Raw genomic sequence first — 17,906 nt, 5'->3', positions numbered from 1 at the left:
TTTGTTTAGGTTTGTTGAACAGTATGACATAACCAGAAGTATGCTGGAAAGGGACAAGTGTGTGTGAAGGGTCAATTACAGCCAAATATTACTGAAATGACCTTAAAACAATTATCACTAAAAACAAGAATTCGTTCATCCATCTATAGTAAAGTCAATAAAATATATATATATATCCTATGCAAACTCAACCCTCCCCCAACCCTCCACCCCCCCCCTCCCAAATGGGTATAATTAAAGAGATCACAAACTAAGAAGTGGAATGTTCAGTTGGTAGATCACTGGTTCTTCAGCCTTTCAAAATCAAGCATAGAACAAATTCTCACCCCTTGCAATACCCTTACCCCCTCCATCTTCCAATCTTGAACATGACTTTATCCAACCTCTTCAGCCAAATAAGTATAACCTTAAATCAGTTTGCTGCACCACTGTTACAGCATATGCTGTGGCAGTGACAACAAGAAATGCTTCTTTCTTTTTGCTTTCAAAGGAGGTCAAAAAGTTTTGACTTTGGAATAAAAAAAAAATTGATGACAGGTGTATTTACTTTTAAGCATTCTATCTGTCATTATTAAGGGTGATATAATATAACAATTGATTTAAGACACTTTATAAGATAGAAAAAATGAGATAGAAAAAATTTACTGAAAAAAAAACATTAAAATTACGATAAAGAAAGAGACTGATCACCTTGGAGAAAGCAACAAGATGTCTGTCGAGAAGGTGGCATGTATGATGGAAGAGAAGCGGCTGGTTGTGAGGACAGTGACGAAACCCGTGGACTGTGGTGTACCCTTCAGCCATGAGTACCCTATGGTGAAACAGAGTACCAACATGTATCAACATGTCTGCTGTGATTAGAGACGTGCATGGATAGAGAAAGCTGATTGAAACTTAAACCCTGATCTCACAATGTCATAAAAAGCATAGACAACCTGAAAGGAGGGACCTCTGATTCATGGATACACTCAGATGAAACAGAGTACCATATGAAATAGAGTACCATATGAAATAGAGTACCATATGAAATAGAGTACCATATCAAACATGTTTAAAAAATGTTTAAAAAAAAGAATAGACAACCTGAAAGGAGGAACCTCTGATTCATGGATTCCCTCAGATGAAACAGAGTATCATATGAAACAGAGTATCATATGAAATAGAGTACCATATGAAATAGAGTACCATATGAAATAGAGTACCATATGAAATAGAGTACCATATCAAACATGTTTAAAAAAGGTTAAAAAAAAAGAATAGACAACCTGAAAGGACGGACTTCTGATTCATGGATTCCCTCAGATGAAACAGAGTACCATATGAAATAGAGTACTGTATCAAACATGTTTAGAAAATGTTAAAAAAAAGAATAGACAACCTGAAAGGACGGACCTCTGATTCATGGATTCCCTCAGATGAAACAGAGTACCATATGAAATAGAGTACCATATGAAATAGAGAACCATATGAAATAGAGTACCATATGAAATAGAGTACCATATCAAGCATGTATGCTGGAACTATCTACTAATGTGCAAGGATGAGATAAGTTAAGGTGGTAGATGATTGAAAATTAAAATCATTGTCTTTAATACAAAAGAAGAGTAGACAACCTTTATGAAGGCATTCCAGTTTCATGGGTATCCTCTGGGTTTCAAACAGAGTACCATGTGAACATGTTTGGATGGGACCAACTACATGCAAGGGTAAGACAGCAGTGAAATAGATGTGTGGACTTTTCTCCCCCCCTTCTCTCGACTAAGCAGAAATGAACGACTTGCAATGGATGTATTCCCCGATTCTTACATTGAGTACCCTCTGGTGATACCTAGTACCAAATCAACATGCTTGTACCTTGGAACCAGTAATGTGATGATTGACACACAATATACAAAGTATACAAGTATACAAAGATATCTGTAGAGTAAAATGATGAATTCCATAGTACCTAATTTAAAACTTTCAATTTGTGACTTGCAATCAGGCATGATTGATATAATCGAAAACCAAACTTGATGGTCTCTGACTATAAAACAAGGATATAAAGTAGAATGGAGGGACTCCTGATTAAATGAGTCATCACATGGCAGGATAAGAAAGTCCAAGATGATCTTAAGATGTTGACTACTTTTGCTTGATGAAGAAACCAAGCATTTACTATAAACCTAACGCAGACACAACCCCCTCCCACCCCTCCCCCCTGACACCGGTGTTGGTCTACGTGACAAGAGATCTTTGAGATGAATAGCTTACTCAGACAGCTTAGACAATAATTTATTTTAGTTTGGTAGATATTACACAGAATTAAATGGTCCTTCACAAACAAAGGCTGAAGACTTGATCAAGTCTAAGTATGACATCATCGAGCCACAATTTTTCTCACGCTTTTCTTTTATTTATTACAATATCTGTATTTCTCTGTCAGATGAAGATGAGTTTAGCAAATGACAGCTCCAAGAAATATCTTTTTAAGCTAGGATATATCTCCCAAATGTGACAAGATTTCTTTTTGGCTATTTTGGAGGAGTTGACTTTAATCTCTGTGATATCAAATGATAAAGATGATGGTTGCGGTTAGTGTTGTCCTTTGATTCTTATAACTAAAGGATTTCTTCTTCCGCCATGAGGATATGAAGTACCAATATTATAGAAACCCAAATATGGCTACAAGTATACAGTATCTCTGATAAACCTACATCCAATTAAACCAAAAACTGTTTGGTGTTTACTACTATTTGGGCTGAACCCATTTTTCAGTCTTAATATCTGATGGAAACATCAAAACAGGAAAATAGCTCCACGGGAGAGGACATTTGAAATGAGACTCTTCATTCTTTCGTTACCAAAACAACCTGGAAATTTAGGACACTACCATTGCACAAAACTGTGTCAGTTTGTGAAAAGGAAATTAATTTAAAAAAAACTTTCCTTCCAGTAATCATTAATTACACAAGAGAGTATTAAGAAACTATGGTTATTCCACAAAGTGATAGCAGACAGCACATTGGATTTCAGCCCAATGGAATAATTGTCACCATGGTAACATACAAAAGACATGTTTAATTCAATAATTCCTTCATTAATGAATCAGTCTATTGGAAACTTGAAAGCATTTATCTTATTCATCATATCACTGCAGTAGGTAGTATCTTAATTAGGCAGTATCCACAGCAACAACAATTTGGACCTAATTTCATAACACTGAAAAAAAACCTATGACACCACAATGTGACTTTCTATGTGTGATGCTAATCCAACAACGTTATCCCTCTGCAGTGTTCTTTAGGCCATGAGGGTGTTAAAACTTGCCTCAACATTACCACTCCTGTTACTTTCCTTTTGTCTTCATTTTTATTTTGATTATTTTTCTTAAATTTGATTGAGTGATGGATTCATTTAGTATTTATTTATTATTATTTTTTTTGGGGGGGGGGAATGGGTTTTCTACATCCTTTTACTGTAAGTTTTATTTAATTTAACATCACAAGTATCAGGCTCTCCATAACAAATATACAACCTTCAAAGCCGAAGGAAACTGATTACCGTAGGAGTTATGTCTTTGAATTAAACTAACCACACAGCCAAACACACCGAAAGGAAAACTTTATACTGAACAGAATATTTCACTAATATAACAGTCTGTCAGTCATACAGCATTTACTGCAAGTAAAGAAAGAAAAAAACAATTCAATTTTTAATTTGCTGGGGCAGAATCAGTCTATGCATATCAAGTAACCAAGACTCCCTTCGGCAAAGGCCGATTGTCAAAATGTTTATATATGCAAGAAGAAATCGCTTGGTACAAGCCAAGCCTTTTAGGTAGCGAATCCAAGGTTTTGTCTGATAAACTCATCTTTCAAATAGACACTCCAATGTATTCACACCAAAATCAATAACAGACAGACGGTGCGGTTGCTATGGAAACAGGCATGTACAGTTGCACCTTACAAGGCTCTCTGTCGTCGAGTCTGTAAAGACAGACATTATTCAATTTATCCCAATCCTGACCATTCCAGTCAACGATCCTTGGATGTTTCGCAGAGCGAATTAAACAAGAAAACGGCCTTCCCATCATTTTGGCATTTGACTTCATGAATTTAAATCTTTGCATCAGACTTATAATAAAAGGCTCCAAAATGTCTTATACTTAATTCATCAATCAATTCCAATATCAGGCATTCTGGCTTCCCATAATTTGTCCTTTTTTTCTAAATATGCTTTTTTTTCCCTTTCCTTATATAAGTTTGGAAACAAAAGATTCTGAGATAGAGAAGAAGAAATTTGAACACAAGGTTATTACTTTTATTAGGGAAACAAGTCTCAAAAGAAGAATCGCACTACCGACGAAGAATAAAGAATTTAAAAAAAAAAATCCTTTACTTTGTCAATATCCTGTTCGCAATATTGGAATGAAAAGATTTGGCTCTCAGAGATGGAATTGTTCAACATCATTTTGGTTTATTATAACAATCAATTTCATTTGCAATAATTGGCTGGAACACAAGGTCAGAATGCAAAAAGGAAAAGAGGTTCTTTTCATACAAACCATTTTGTATCAAAAGTTAAGCATTCCTAATGGCTTTTATCAATATTATTACAACCCATTTCCAGAATGATTTCTTTGCTTTACCTTTGTTCAAAATTATTTTTCGGAGTTTCTTGTAATGGAATATTCAGAGTTTCTTTCAACATAAAGGATCGTCTTTAGAGGATCGACATCAGAGGATCAAGTTTAGTGGATCAACAGCATAAAGGATCAACTTTAGAGGCATACATAATTCTGCCTTCCCTCTCCCATTTCCACCTAATGACGATGAAATTTTGTCTACCTTCAAATTATAAGTGAATAACGGGCACTTTTAACCACCGAGTAAATTTACCACTTACCTAGCATCGGGTAAGTTAGGATCTTGCTTTCTGGCCTCATCAAACATCTCCAAGAATTTGGCAAGTTTCTGGGGGGAAAACATATATATATATAGCAAAGATAAAGCTACAGAGGAAATGTAATTGGTCATTTTAATAATAAATCTCTGCGCTAGTTTCTGCTGTGGAAACAAAGTGAAAGAAATTCATAAGCTAAAGGTTTGACAGCATTACTTTCTCAAACAATATTATGATACTAAAATGCAACCTGTAGTAACAGCAACTGTTATTACTGGTCTGCAGCAAAACAAAAAGGAAATTTACAATTTGGCCAAAAGTCACCCTTACAAACATTTCCAGAACGTTCTATTGGTTACTATTTTCCTCTTGAAAGATAGTAGGCTATCTCTCGCTCTAACTCTCACTCCTGATTTTATGCAATCTCTCGCTCTAACTCTCACTCCTGATTTTATGCAATCTCTCGCTCTAACTCTCACTCCTGATTTTATGCAATCTTTCGCTCTAACTCTCACTCCTGATTTTATGCAATCTCTCGCTCTAACTCTCACTACTGATTTTATACAATCTCTCGCTCTAAATCTCACTACTGATTTTATGCAATCTCTCGCTCTAACTTTCACTCCTGATTTTATGCAATCTCTCGCTCTAACTCTCACTCCTGATTTTATGCAATCTCTCGCTCTAACTCTCACTCCTGATTTTATGCAATCTCTCGCTCTAACTCTCACTCCTGATTTTATGCAATCTCTCGCTCTAACTCTCACTCCTGATTTTATGCAATCTCTCGCTCTAACTCTCACTCCTGATTTTATGCAATCTCTCGCTCTAACTCTCACTCCTGATTTTATGCAATCTCTCGCTCTAACTCTCACTCCTGATTTTATGCAATCTCTCGCTCTAACTCTCACTCCTGCTTTTATGCAATCTCCCGCTCTAACTCTCACTCCTGATTTTATGCAATCTCTCGCTCTAACTCTCACTCCTGCTTTTATGCAATCTCTCGCTCTAACTCTCACTCCTAATTTTATGCAATCTCTCGCTCTAACTCTCACTCCTGATTTTATGCAATCTCTCGCTCTAACTCTCATTCCTGATTTTATGCAATCTCTCGCTCTAACTCTCACTCCTGATTTTATGCAATCTCTCGCTCTAACTCTCACTCCTGATTTTATGCAATCTCTCGCTCTAACTCTCACTCCTGATTTTAAGCAATCTTTCGCTCTAACTCTCACTCCTGATTTTATGCAATCTCTCGCTCTAACTCTCACTCCTGATTTTATGCAATCTCTCGCTCTAACTCTCACTCCTGCTTTTATGCAATCTCCCGCTCTAACTCTCACTCCTGATTTTATGCAATCTCTCGCTCTAACTCTCACTCCTGCTTTTATGCAATCTCTCGCTCTAACTCTCACTCCTAATTTTATGCAATCTCTCGCTCTAACTCTCACTCCTGATTTTATGCAATCTCTCGCTCTAACTCTCATTCCTGATTTTATGCAATCTCTCGCTCTAACTCTCACTCCTGATTTTATGCAATCTCTCGCTCTAACTCTCACTCCTGATTTTATGCAATCTCTCGCTCTAACTCTCACTCCTGATTTTAAGCAATCTTTCGCTCTAACTCTCACTCCTGATTTTATGCAATCTCTCGCTCTAACTCTCACTCCTGATTTTATGCAATCTCTCGCTCTAACTCTCATTCCTGATTTTATGCAATCTCTGGCTCTAACTCTCACTCCTGATTTTATACAATCTCTCGCTCTAACTCTCACTCCTGATTTTATGCAATCTCTGGCTCTAACTCTCACTCCTGATTTTATGCAATCTCTCGCTCTAACTCTCACTCCTGATTTTATACAATCTCTCGCTCTAACTCTCACTCCTGATTTTATGCAGCCTCTCCCTCCAACTCTCACTCCTTGATTTTATACAATCTGTAGCTCAAAGTCTCACTCCTGATAATTGATGTGTTCTCCTCTTTACCTCATCCTCCCAGTTCAAACAGAAAGCAACCTTGTCTTTATGATCCAGGGATGAAACTTCCACAAGATTCCGGAGAAAATATAAAAATTCCCTCTTGCTGCTGACGAGGGCGCTGTCAACATTTGTCAATTTCCTGCAATTAGAATGATGAGCAAGTATGTTAACCGACAAGATCATTTTTATCAATTTGGTTCTTTCCTACTTACTTATTTTTTCCTCATTTTGCTCTACTCATTATAAAGGTATTGAATTACTGACTGCTTGATGCAATGGTTATAATTCCTGTCCCATGAAAGCTTGATCAATACTGTTAAACAACATTTTGAGTAATACTCCATGGATTTGGTAAAAATTATTGCAATTTAACAATCAACATCACCATTAAAGCAGCTCTGCTTAAAACGTAAAAAAACAAAAAATGCAGATTTATCCCCTCTCGTGAGACTATCAAGATATAAGGTATTACTGAGAAGTAAAAAATATGAAACACCACTAAAAAAAATCATAATAAAAAGGATTTAGAGATATGTCTTTTCTTTACAATTTTTTCTGTCAAATCTAAGAAATGTTCAAAATATTCGGGGTGATAACATAAAATGTAAGTATACCACCTTTTGAATGATCATAACCAACAGAAATTTCAGTGTCATAAAATCTCAAACAAAAGAAAAACAAAACCACCTATGTGTCTTTCATTTCATCTGAAAAGTCTTAACATGTTTTGAAAGAAAAAACAAAGAAAATAAACTATTAAAATAACCTCAACCTATAATTTTCCTGCCAACCTTCGTATGATAAACTACGGTAGATGGCCTGCTTTTAGAATTCTGTAATGGAGGTTTCAAAAATCTGTACCACTGAATATAACCTGTGTTCTTTATGTCCTTGCCCATTATTTGTACTGTACATCTCTTTAGCATGATTCTCAAACTACAAAAAAAAGACTGTATTGGACAGTCTTATCAGAAGCGTCCATACTTCTATGCTTATGTTGCGTAAAAACGTCTGCATACAGAGAAATCTCTCTTGTGATGTAATGCACTTCAACAGAAACTCTCGTTTATTACTCGCGTTGAAACATCAGTAGAATGTTTGCTACTTTATAGACAGACATTAACATAAAGTCAAGACCTAACACACAGGGCCTAGCTTTTATTTAGGGGAAAACAAGCTATGAGAATCAGGACTGAATTGTTTTGTATTGCTATTTGGCAACTGAGGTTTAATTGGCTGTTAATTACACAATGTTTGAGAGAAGACAAATAAATGAATGTTGCGCTAGTAACCTTAATGAACCTGATGAAGAGTGGAATATATTGAATCGTTTATTAAATGTGATCAGCTACATTAAATATATGCCACATCAAGGGGAAAAAAAGCAATATCTAGTTTGTAACGAAGTTGCAAAGTGAATAGGAGAATATTTTCACCGTCTGCCCTTTCACAGTGGGTCATGTCACAGTGTGTCGTGTCACAGTGGGTCGTATCACAGTGGATCTTTTCAAAGTGGGTCGTTTCGAAGTGGGTTGTTTCACATGGAGGTGAAGACACAAATAGAGTGGTTATGATCAGTTCCTCGATACCTGTCATAATATTATCATTTTTATTTTCATTTCTAATTTCGAAGTCAACATCTCAATTCCGAGGGAGTGTGAATTTGCTGTGTGTGTGTATGTGCATCTATTAGGCTAGCATACCATATGTTGCATTTTACATATATCAAAACACACACACAACGATGTTGCAACGTCAAAGGCATCTTATGTGAACCGACAGCCCACCCGCCAACTTAGACATTTGATATTCCAAGTAACGTATAAAAGCTTTCATGCTATGTGTGAAATCCTGCTGCTCAATCTTCAATGGTATGCGCTACTATAGCAGTCATAGTGCGACTGATTGCAAAACACCACATGACTCCCAGTGAATGATTCCAGGACGATTAACTGGTTTTGACCCAAGTTTGACCCGTGGCAATCAGAGCTTATAAATTGGTGACATCACCCACAGCATTCTGATTTTGAAGATATAGGCCCCTTAAAAGCCCATCATATTATATTCTCTCTTTCTTTTAGCTATTAAAGTGGGTTTTTGAATTTCCCTTTTCTCCCCATTTCAGTTTGTCTGCAAAAGGGAGCTTCAAAAGCATTTCTAAAACAATGTGTACAACTTTATTGACCTATAGTGCTTTATGGTTACATAAAGGTCATTCTTGTACAATACCATATTGTTGCCCAATATGACCCCCATGTCAAAGGTTAGCTTCTGGGAGAGAGGATAGTAGAGAATGGATGGGAAGGGTATAGTGGGATGGTGGGGATATGGGAGGGGGACAGAATACTCATGTGCCCCAAACAATTAACCATTAAAGCACTGATGGTAACAAACTCAAGATAGCTTCATATAAAGCCACCAGACACACACAAAAAAACAAAAAAAACGATTTGCTTAGAATTCTGCTCACAAATTCTGATGGTGACTCACTCCTCTGTATGTCCTGATAGTCCAAAAATCAACAAGGGGGAAAATTGTCAGCGCTTACCTGAACAATGCCCAATATGGAAACAAATTTAACATTTTCCATGCCTTTATTATACACATTTTATTAACACTAGCAGCTGGCTCTTATGCGATTCACAGCATTCAGCCAACATATTATAAGTATTGACAGCTTATAGTACCCACATTTAAACTTTCAAAACATGAAAAAAAAAAACATCATGTCACAAAAAATATCAATATAAATAAAATTCATTCTGAGCTAAAAAAAAACGACTCACTTTTCCATATTCATAACTTTAGCTTTTGCCCGACACTTGAGGGCAGCCTGCTTTCGGACCTCTTGGTTGAGGAATGCATTCTGGTCCTGGTACATCTTGTTTGTGTCCTGGAGGTCACGAATCTTCCGATGAGCTGCCTCAAAGTCTTCTCCACTTAGCATGTCTCTGTGATGTGAAATTTGAAACCCATATTTGTTAAAGGGTATATATAGCTCTGGTTGAGAGAGACAATCCTCACTTCAACCAATGACAGGTGTTAGTTTTTATCGCTCTGTCAATCGAAACAATAAAAATCTTATTAAAATACAAAGATTCACATCTAGAAGAAACATAAATGCACTATGGTTAATACCTACTTAAAAACATTTCTTTAATGTTATGTTTCAATATCTAATGTTTATTCATCAAATTAGGAATTTCAATCGTTTCTATGTTCTATTCAGAGGTGGAATCATGATAAAATATAAGTATATCAATAATTTTTTATACTAATTTTATACAATTATTCTCTCTTTCTTTCTTTTTTTTGGTTCCTAGAGGGAGAGGTTGTTGCAGAAAGTTTGGTTTGATACATATACCACAAGGCTCTTCAATTTAACAATCTAAATAGACTTGTCAGATTTTCTCCAAAAAGGTTCCATCAGCTTATATTTGTTGCGTTGAGAAATTGCAATACTCAATAATGAAACTAACAATATTCACATCAAAAAGGGCATTACATTGTTTACATTTTCAAAGGTATCTGATCATTTTTTTCTATTTTATATATTTATTTCATGATCAATTCTAAACTTCAATTCTTACTTTAACTTTATTAATAGTCATATTCTCCTTTGAGACTTTCATTATGAAATTCATCAGAAGGGAATATATAATAAATTAACAGTTGGATGGTCATTTTGTTTTTCATCTATTTTTTTGGCTGATAGAGAGGAAAAAATCCTTCTTTCTTGCTTGGCTGGCGAATATGTCACGGAGAACTCTGATGTTGTACTAATAAATGTCAAAGAGAGATCTGAGATCTTACCAATTCACTACCCTTCTTTATTATTTTATGTTTTTCATCAACTGAGCTGTCAGACAATGTACAAATATTTCTGACAGCTTTTAATGAGGCCTCGAAGATGAGGTGATATGTTGAATGTAAGATTGACTCCATAGGGAGCATTAAAAAAAGGCAAGTTATGATGCGAAAGAAATGGTTCCACCCACGACAAGATAAAAAGAAGGCAGATTTGATTCCTCCTGACATTATAATGAACACTGTTTTCAATTTTAAAAATCTTAAATTCAGGAAATAATTTTAGTGTTGAGATTTTGTGAACCAGTTATGAAAGCTCTGAAATTGCCTCTTATGACAATTATGATGGTGGATGGTGTACGGTTAACTCTCGATAGTAAGGGAGTTTATGTTATTTTAACGGATAACCATCTCGCTGATTTTGCTCATTGGTTCAGTTCGATCAATTCTGCTATGTGATTCCACCAGAAATAGAAAGAATTATACTTGTAAAGGTCATGAGTCAAAATGCTAGACACACGAACAAATTTTTCCTAACTTCGCGCATGCCTTGAAATTTACAGTATCATTCTGCTAGATGGTTGGAATAATCCACAAAGTGTCACACAAAATTGATGTTTCCTTGTTGTACTGTGGCAATTTTCTCGGTTTTTTTTAATATTTTTTTTCAGGATTTGAAAAATTGGTTAACATTTTGACTTTACAAACCTGGTAACTACATTGTCTATCAATGCAACTACATATGAATCATACAGTATGCGAATTTAGGAAATACTCAAAAAGTTACCGTACACCACTATACTAAGGTTCCTTTGTACAAAATTGTACAATAAACATGATTACACTTTGTATATAGCAATGTTTTCCCATTCCCAAGCACTCTGCTTTGCCATATTAGAGAAATTACTCCCTGAAAAAATTCATTATGATTTGCAATTACCAAAAAGCAGGTTAGCATATTTTTGAATGATGATACTTACCTGTCTCCACTCAAATCATGCACTTTCCTATCTACCTAACTTTGCAAAACTTGATTGATTTTAGCAGTGAGCACCATCCAAGATTAAATAAATGGGAAAAGTGCATGATTTGTGTAGAGATAGGTATATACAGAAGAAATTCGTTCATTTGTTATTGGTTGTCGTTTTAATATGCGATCGTTAGCATCAAGGAGAAAGGGGCAGGAGGGAGGGTGGGGTGGTTGCAATTTCAATACCACTAATAGGTAAGTTTAAGGTAGAATTAGGAATAGTGCTTTCGGCTTGTTTGTTACTGACTTTAATACAAACCATTACAATAAAATGTGTGCAATATTTTATTGAAATCTGTGTAGGTATATATATATAAATGTATATTGACAGATATATATATACATTTATATATACCCATGAACATCCACAAATGACGGATGCAACTATCTTGACATTCTCCCCCTCCCCCTCCTCCTCGATCTCTTCTCTTTGGAAACCAAAACAATAAGAATAGTCAAAAGTAAAATAACTTTCCTACCTTTGCTCTTCCCCCGCCCCCCCCCTTTTATACTTCATGTTGTTTCTGTAAAGCTGCTATTTGCATAAATTGGTCAACATTACACCAAACCTACCCAATATTACTCAAAATAAAATTGTGAATGATCATGTCCACCTTCATTTCCTTTATTTTCGACAATATTAAGGGTGAATTAGCAAATTATTTCATCCAAGTCCCAACAAGTTCCCAGACATTTTTGTTCATATCATTATAAATCACATACTAAATGCACAGCGAATTGAAATCGGTGAAACTTTTCGACTGTTGCTTTAATATTTCAGACCCACAAGATGATTGGTCAATGTAACAGTCTACATTTCTTTTTTATGAGGTATAATCGGATAGCACCGTAAAATTTGAGCACAGATGAACTCGAGAGGCTGCTCCTTCAAGTGGCAGCGTCACTCCATACCTTGAGACAAGCTTCTTCTGCTCCAGTTGTCCTAGTTTGTCATCCAGGTTCATAATATCTTGCTCTCGTTTGCGAAGCATCTGCACGTACGTCTCCTCTCGGTTTTCCAAGCTCTTCATCTTCCTCCTCAGATCACTGGGAAAGAAAGAAAAAAATACGGGAGAGGCTGAAAAGGATAAATTTAAAACGATAAGACAAGTCAATAAGTGGACGTCTCTGGAGCCACTCTCGGTAATGATCCGTCGGGAATTAAGTTTCTTTTTTTACATTTATGTTCACGGTGTCTGACGAAAAAATATATCCAGCGATGGAGATGAAGATGAGAGTGGGGGAGGAGAGGGGGGGATGGGGACAAGGTGTGGGATTGTCTTTTCAGATATTAAAATATTCATGTTTATCAGTGCTGTCTGCAATAGCATCCATACCGATAAATAAAATAGTCTTCTGTGACGGTCTCCAGTGACAGAGAAAAGAGAACTAGATACGATAGGCTAGAATAATATTATGACTTTCTTTCCTTCTTCAAATTTCTACATATAAATAAATCTTTCTTCTTTGAAAAGTAATATGAATGATGGAAGATGGAAGACTGACTTTGAGAATTCATTTGAAAACATTGTCGGCCTCCAAAGTCAAGCTAATACATTTATCAAAGCAGTTACAAGTTACGACATGTGAGAAACTTAATTCCAGCATAAAGCTTCGTTTCAACTGTACCAGAGGGGGCATACTTTGAATTAAGTTTACTTGGAAAAGTCACATACCAACATGTACTTGCGCAATATTACCAATGAATGCATGTATACATCTAAGCAGCAAGGTTGAGGTCTTCTTCTTAGCTTTAATGGCAATTAAAATACAATTCGTTCTCCCTTCACATTCTCCCCCCCCCCACCCTCTCTCCTTCCCCCATCTCTTATATTTGGGAACATCATGCATTAAGGATAGTTGAAAGTAAATTCTTACATCATTCCTCCCTAATTCTCCAATTCCTTCTTTCTGGTGTTTATTTCAAGCTGCTACAGTACGGTAGCTGTATCTGGTCCACGAGTTACCAAAAGTACTATACATATAACGACTATACAGTCTCACGATGCCGGGAGACTCTTTATTCCATATCCCCCATAACAAAATTGAAATTTCCAAATCCATTCCCAAAATCTTCAGTTCCTGAGGCCTGCTACTAATGATGTTGCTTTCCAATTCCATAAGATAAGTACATGTTACATCATTAGATGCTTCTCCATCTTGGAAAATATTTGGTACATTTTAAACTGATTTATTACTGTATCTGTGTTTTAACTAAAAATCAGAATTTAAAACATCACTAAAAGCATATCATTGTTGCCCTCAAATTTAAGCATGCTTCAAGTAGCCAGAAGTGTCTACAGCAAGTTTCTATCCGGTTGTACCCACCTCCTTCATGTCGCCTCCTTTGACCCCCCTCCCAAGAAAAGGGGAGGGGAGAGGGTGGAGGAGGACCAAGTGACTGATTTCATTATCAGTCAATACTCTGTTCATTTCTTCATTACAGTGGAATGAACAACAACAAAAGCAATCCTTCCAATTCCCATCCACAGCCTCCCCCCCTCCCCCTCCCGGCTCCAGCACCCATCAGTTTTGACTTTAATTTGAATAGAACCCCATAAGTATCTCATAACAAAATGTAATTTTTACCACGGAATAAAACCATTTTTGACCTTTGATCAAAAGGATGCATCAAACAACCTAAACTTTTACATCAGATTTTTTCCTCAATAATTTTGTTGATTAAAGGATCATTTTTGCTCAGCGATTAATGTAAAAACTTTTCTACTTCATCTAAGCCCTAACATCCTGTAGCTTTTGTATCGAGACAAAATCTTATTCTTTCCTAACTTCCTCGAAACCTGGTCATGCATAATCTATGCCACCCATCATCTGATAGGGGAGACGGAAGCCATAAATTATACCCGAGGGATTACAACTTAAATTATTACTGGTTTATATTTCGATTCATCACACCCCTAGACAGGCTCACGTGTGAAAGCATTTGGGCATTGCTGGGATTGAACTACATGCCTTCCTGCAGTAAAGGTTTCCAGTAACTGCTTGCCTTGTCTCAAGAGAGTTTCTTTAATAGACAACATGGCAATATACTATCTCATGAAAGAACAAGACTCTTTTGTGTCAACCTCTGAGAGACCACAGTAAAAGCAGAAAAATTAGCATATTTAAATGCATAAATTAGTTCATGTAATGTTACAAAAATGTTCATGTAACGAACTGGAATAAACTAAACAACTACATTATCGAGGGAGATTAATGCTTCATCAGGGGGAGGGAGAAGGGGTGAGGGTGAGGGGGTCTGTGATGTCATCTGTTGTTCTTTGGAAGCTTAACTTAGGTTATTATCTTCTTGTTGATTATCCTTAAAACCTGATGCATTTGGAATGTTGTCTCTTTACATAGAATTTCATGAAATTGTATCTTTGTTTTTTTTTAAAGAAATTCTCTTGTTTGTGAATAAATGATTGACAAATTATAATGAAATAAAAAGACAATTTTCAGTTGACTTGCACTGATGACATCATCCATTCTGCTGTTGCCAGATGCATTATTAAAATTCATATCTTCACAATAAATTTACAAAATGCAATGAGGATGTGGTTTTCCTACTTAAGATTCAAATTTTCTTTTAGCAAATTTGTTCACCAATCAACTTTAGCCACCAGAGTATCCTTTAAAGGCACATCCGGTTATTTCTGTTAATTTACTGTCATGTTTTGAAAAATATCAGATGCTTTTAATGTAAGGCCAAAGCAACAAATCCAACACAACTGTGAACTATTTTGATCTTTTTCTTATGACGTGATGCACAAAGACGCACAGACCTATTTTTTAGAAGGACATATTACTCGCATAAATTAACTGTGACCTTTCAGAAATCTGTGAATAATTTAAGATGATGAAGCACTATCACACTTGAATAGTTATATATGCCAACTATCAGATGAAAAAATTGTGTATACAAGAATTGACAATTTTTTTATCTTCCAGGTCATATTAATAACCATGAAATCACTATCAATATTTTATAGGTTTTTATTTTCACTTGCAACTTTGTTATAACCTCCCTGCTATTTACTGTGCATTATCTGAAAAACATTCCCCGTGCCGAGTGTTTCAAACTATTCCACCTATGTCGGGTCCTCAACATGTGTTGTTAGGAAGTTGGCATCTGTACGTGAGATATAGGCCTATAGTGCAATGTCACCGGTTTTGTCAAACATGGCAAAACATGGCAACTGGCAGAGATCTACATTCCAGACTATATGCCAACAATTTAAATTGTAACAAAAGTCATCGAAACATGGCAACTCTCCATTGTGTGCGATGTTGATAGTAAGTGATGGATTGTCCATCGATAATAGGGATTCTCACAGCCGCTAATATTCAGGTACTTCAAACAAAATTTTGGCATCAATTTTGATAAATTATTTGTTTGCAGTAACAATGTTAATTATGAGCTAACTACTCAAGTTTCAACATGGTAATGTAAATAAAGTTTTTATAAAAAGCCTCTCTTTTCCAAAAATTGTCCGGGTAACAGAATCTTGATGATTTGATTAATTAAAGACATTAATTATTTACCGATACGGTCGTCCTGTTTGGTGCAAAATCTATGTGGGAGTTGAAAGTGCTGTCAATTGCAATCTTATATATGAAAACTCTTGAAAGAAAACTATATGAAAACTCTGAAAAGATTTGTCAAAAATGCCCAAAAATCTCAAAGAAATGCGTCCAAGTAGGCCGGAGTTCATCTTAGATCTACCTAGAACATAATTGACTTCTTCCCACGAGGAAGCACGGTCTTATATATATCCTACTTAAACTTAAAACAAGATAAAACTTAACAAAAAGAAGAATTCATGATACAAAAGAGCTGTAGAAGATTGAACTGAGAGATTACAGCTGTCATCTTTCATTATTTACCATTGACCTGTAACTTAAAACAAAATATCTGATTTTTTCAAAGAAATATCCTTCAAAATAGAAATATAATGCCAATATAACAAACTCCAGAATATTCATTTCAATATTTCAATATTTGTACCCTAAGGCAAATGAATGGAAATTCTGTGCTATTTTCAGTTATTAGTTTGGCTAATATATTGAGGTTACTGTATTCAGCACGGTCTAGCCATCATTATGAGGTTAACCGACAGAGAGAGGCAGTCAGGAAATTGGAAAATTTGAATGTCAACATGTTGAAAGATCAGGGTCACATCATGTTCTTTGCCAAACCTTAAAGCAACTTTCTCAACACGATTTAAATATTTTGGTCAAAAATTTCGACCAAGAATAACACGACGAGATTTCCATTTGGTCAAACATTATGTCTTGACTACAGGAGGTAGGTAGACTTGTTTGTTTATTTGTTTCTCGGTCGAATAAATTCAGCTCTGATCAAAGCTTTAACACCCTTTTGATGACATTCACATTAAAATCTACAGTACTAACCAACACTGCTTTAACTAAAACACAATTGCTTTACCAAATTTGAGCATTTAAAAAAAAAATATTAAGTGGAAAGAAACATTTTTCATGACCACAAAACTAATAACACAAAAGGTTTCACTTCCCATTTGACTAGAAAATCCACAAACCTGAGCAACATTAAGAATAAAAAACACACGCACACACAAAAATGCTCTCATAAAGTCATTGAATAACTGTGTAAGTTTTATGATAACAATTATTAACAGGAATTGAAAGAGGAGGGATACAGTGGATATATTTTAGTAAATGACACATTTTGAAGTGAAAATTAAGTTAAGTCTGAATCTCAGAGGTGAGTCTGAGTAAAAGGACAAAGAAATCACTGAAGTAACTTGTACAGAGTCAAAGGCTAGAAGCTAGGCTAGGTAGGCTTGAGAAACCACTATGTACAATTTAAGTATCCTATCAGATGGCTAAGCTGAAGTTTGGATCAAACAGAGGTAGCATGCAAGAACTAGAAGCCTTTTTTTTTCTTTTTTTTTCAGACTTGGTTCAATTGACATCAAACACTTCAGCTTTCCTCCATTCCTATTTAAAACTTGCTTTTATTGCACAATATTCCTTAAGGGTCTTTGCTTAGGTGTGAGAATCTGAAACAGCCATGCCAACCAGCTCGAAAAAGATTTACAACATTATAGACTGTGTAGTTTCTAACTATGAGGGATAATTAGGCATATTGACAGCTGACGAAACATACAACATAGCTGTCAAAGAAGGCAAAATTTGGACTTGAAAAAATACTTTAATTTCA

At 35.6% G+C, this 17,906-nt stretch overlaps 1 protein-coding gene across 1 annotated transcript in view; it reads right to left on the bottom strand.

Moving 5' to 3' along the window:
• Positions 1 to 17,906, bottom strand: part of LOC139964293 (uncharacterized) — a 103,916-nt gene that overhangs the window by 19,648 nt on the left and 66,362 nt on the right. Inside the window, exons 9-13 of the mRNA XM_071965782.1 lie at positions 12,614 to 12,748; positions 9,651 to 9,815; positions 6,871 to 7,003; positions 4,888 to 4,955; positions 691 to 811 (exon numbers count right to left, since the gene is read on the bottom strand). Of these exons, the coding sequence (XP_071821883.1) occupies positions 691 to 811; positions 4,888 to 4,955; positions 6,871 to 7,003; positions 9,651 to 9,815; positions 12,614 to 12,748 (622 nt within the window). The remainder of the gene's footprint in view (positions 1 to 690; positions 812 to 4,887; positions 4,956 to 6,870; positions 7,004 to 9,650; positions 9,816 to 12,613; positions 12,749 to 17,906) is intronic.

Source organism: Apostichopus japonicus, chromosome 22, assembly GCF_037975245.1.
Source record: "Apostichopus japonicus isolate 1M-3 chromosome 22, ASM3797524v1, whole genome shotgun sequence".
Classification (NCBI taxonomy): domain Eukaryota; kingdom Metazoa; phylum Echinodermata; class Holothuroidea; order Aspidochirotida; family Stichopodidae; genus Apostichopus; species Apostichopus japonicus.
The sequence above is the reverse complement of the archived record's forward strand: the minus strand, read 5'-3'. Positions and strand labels throughout refer to the sequence as shown.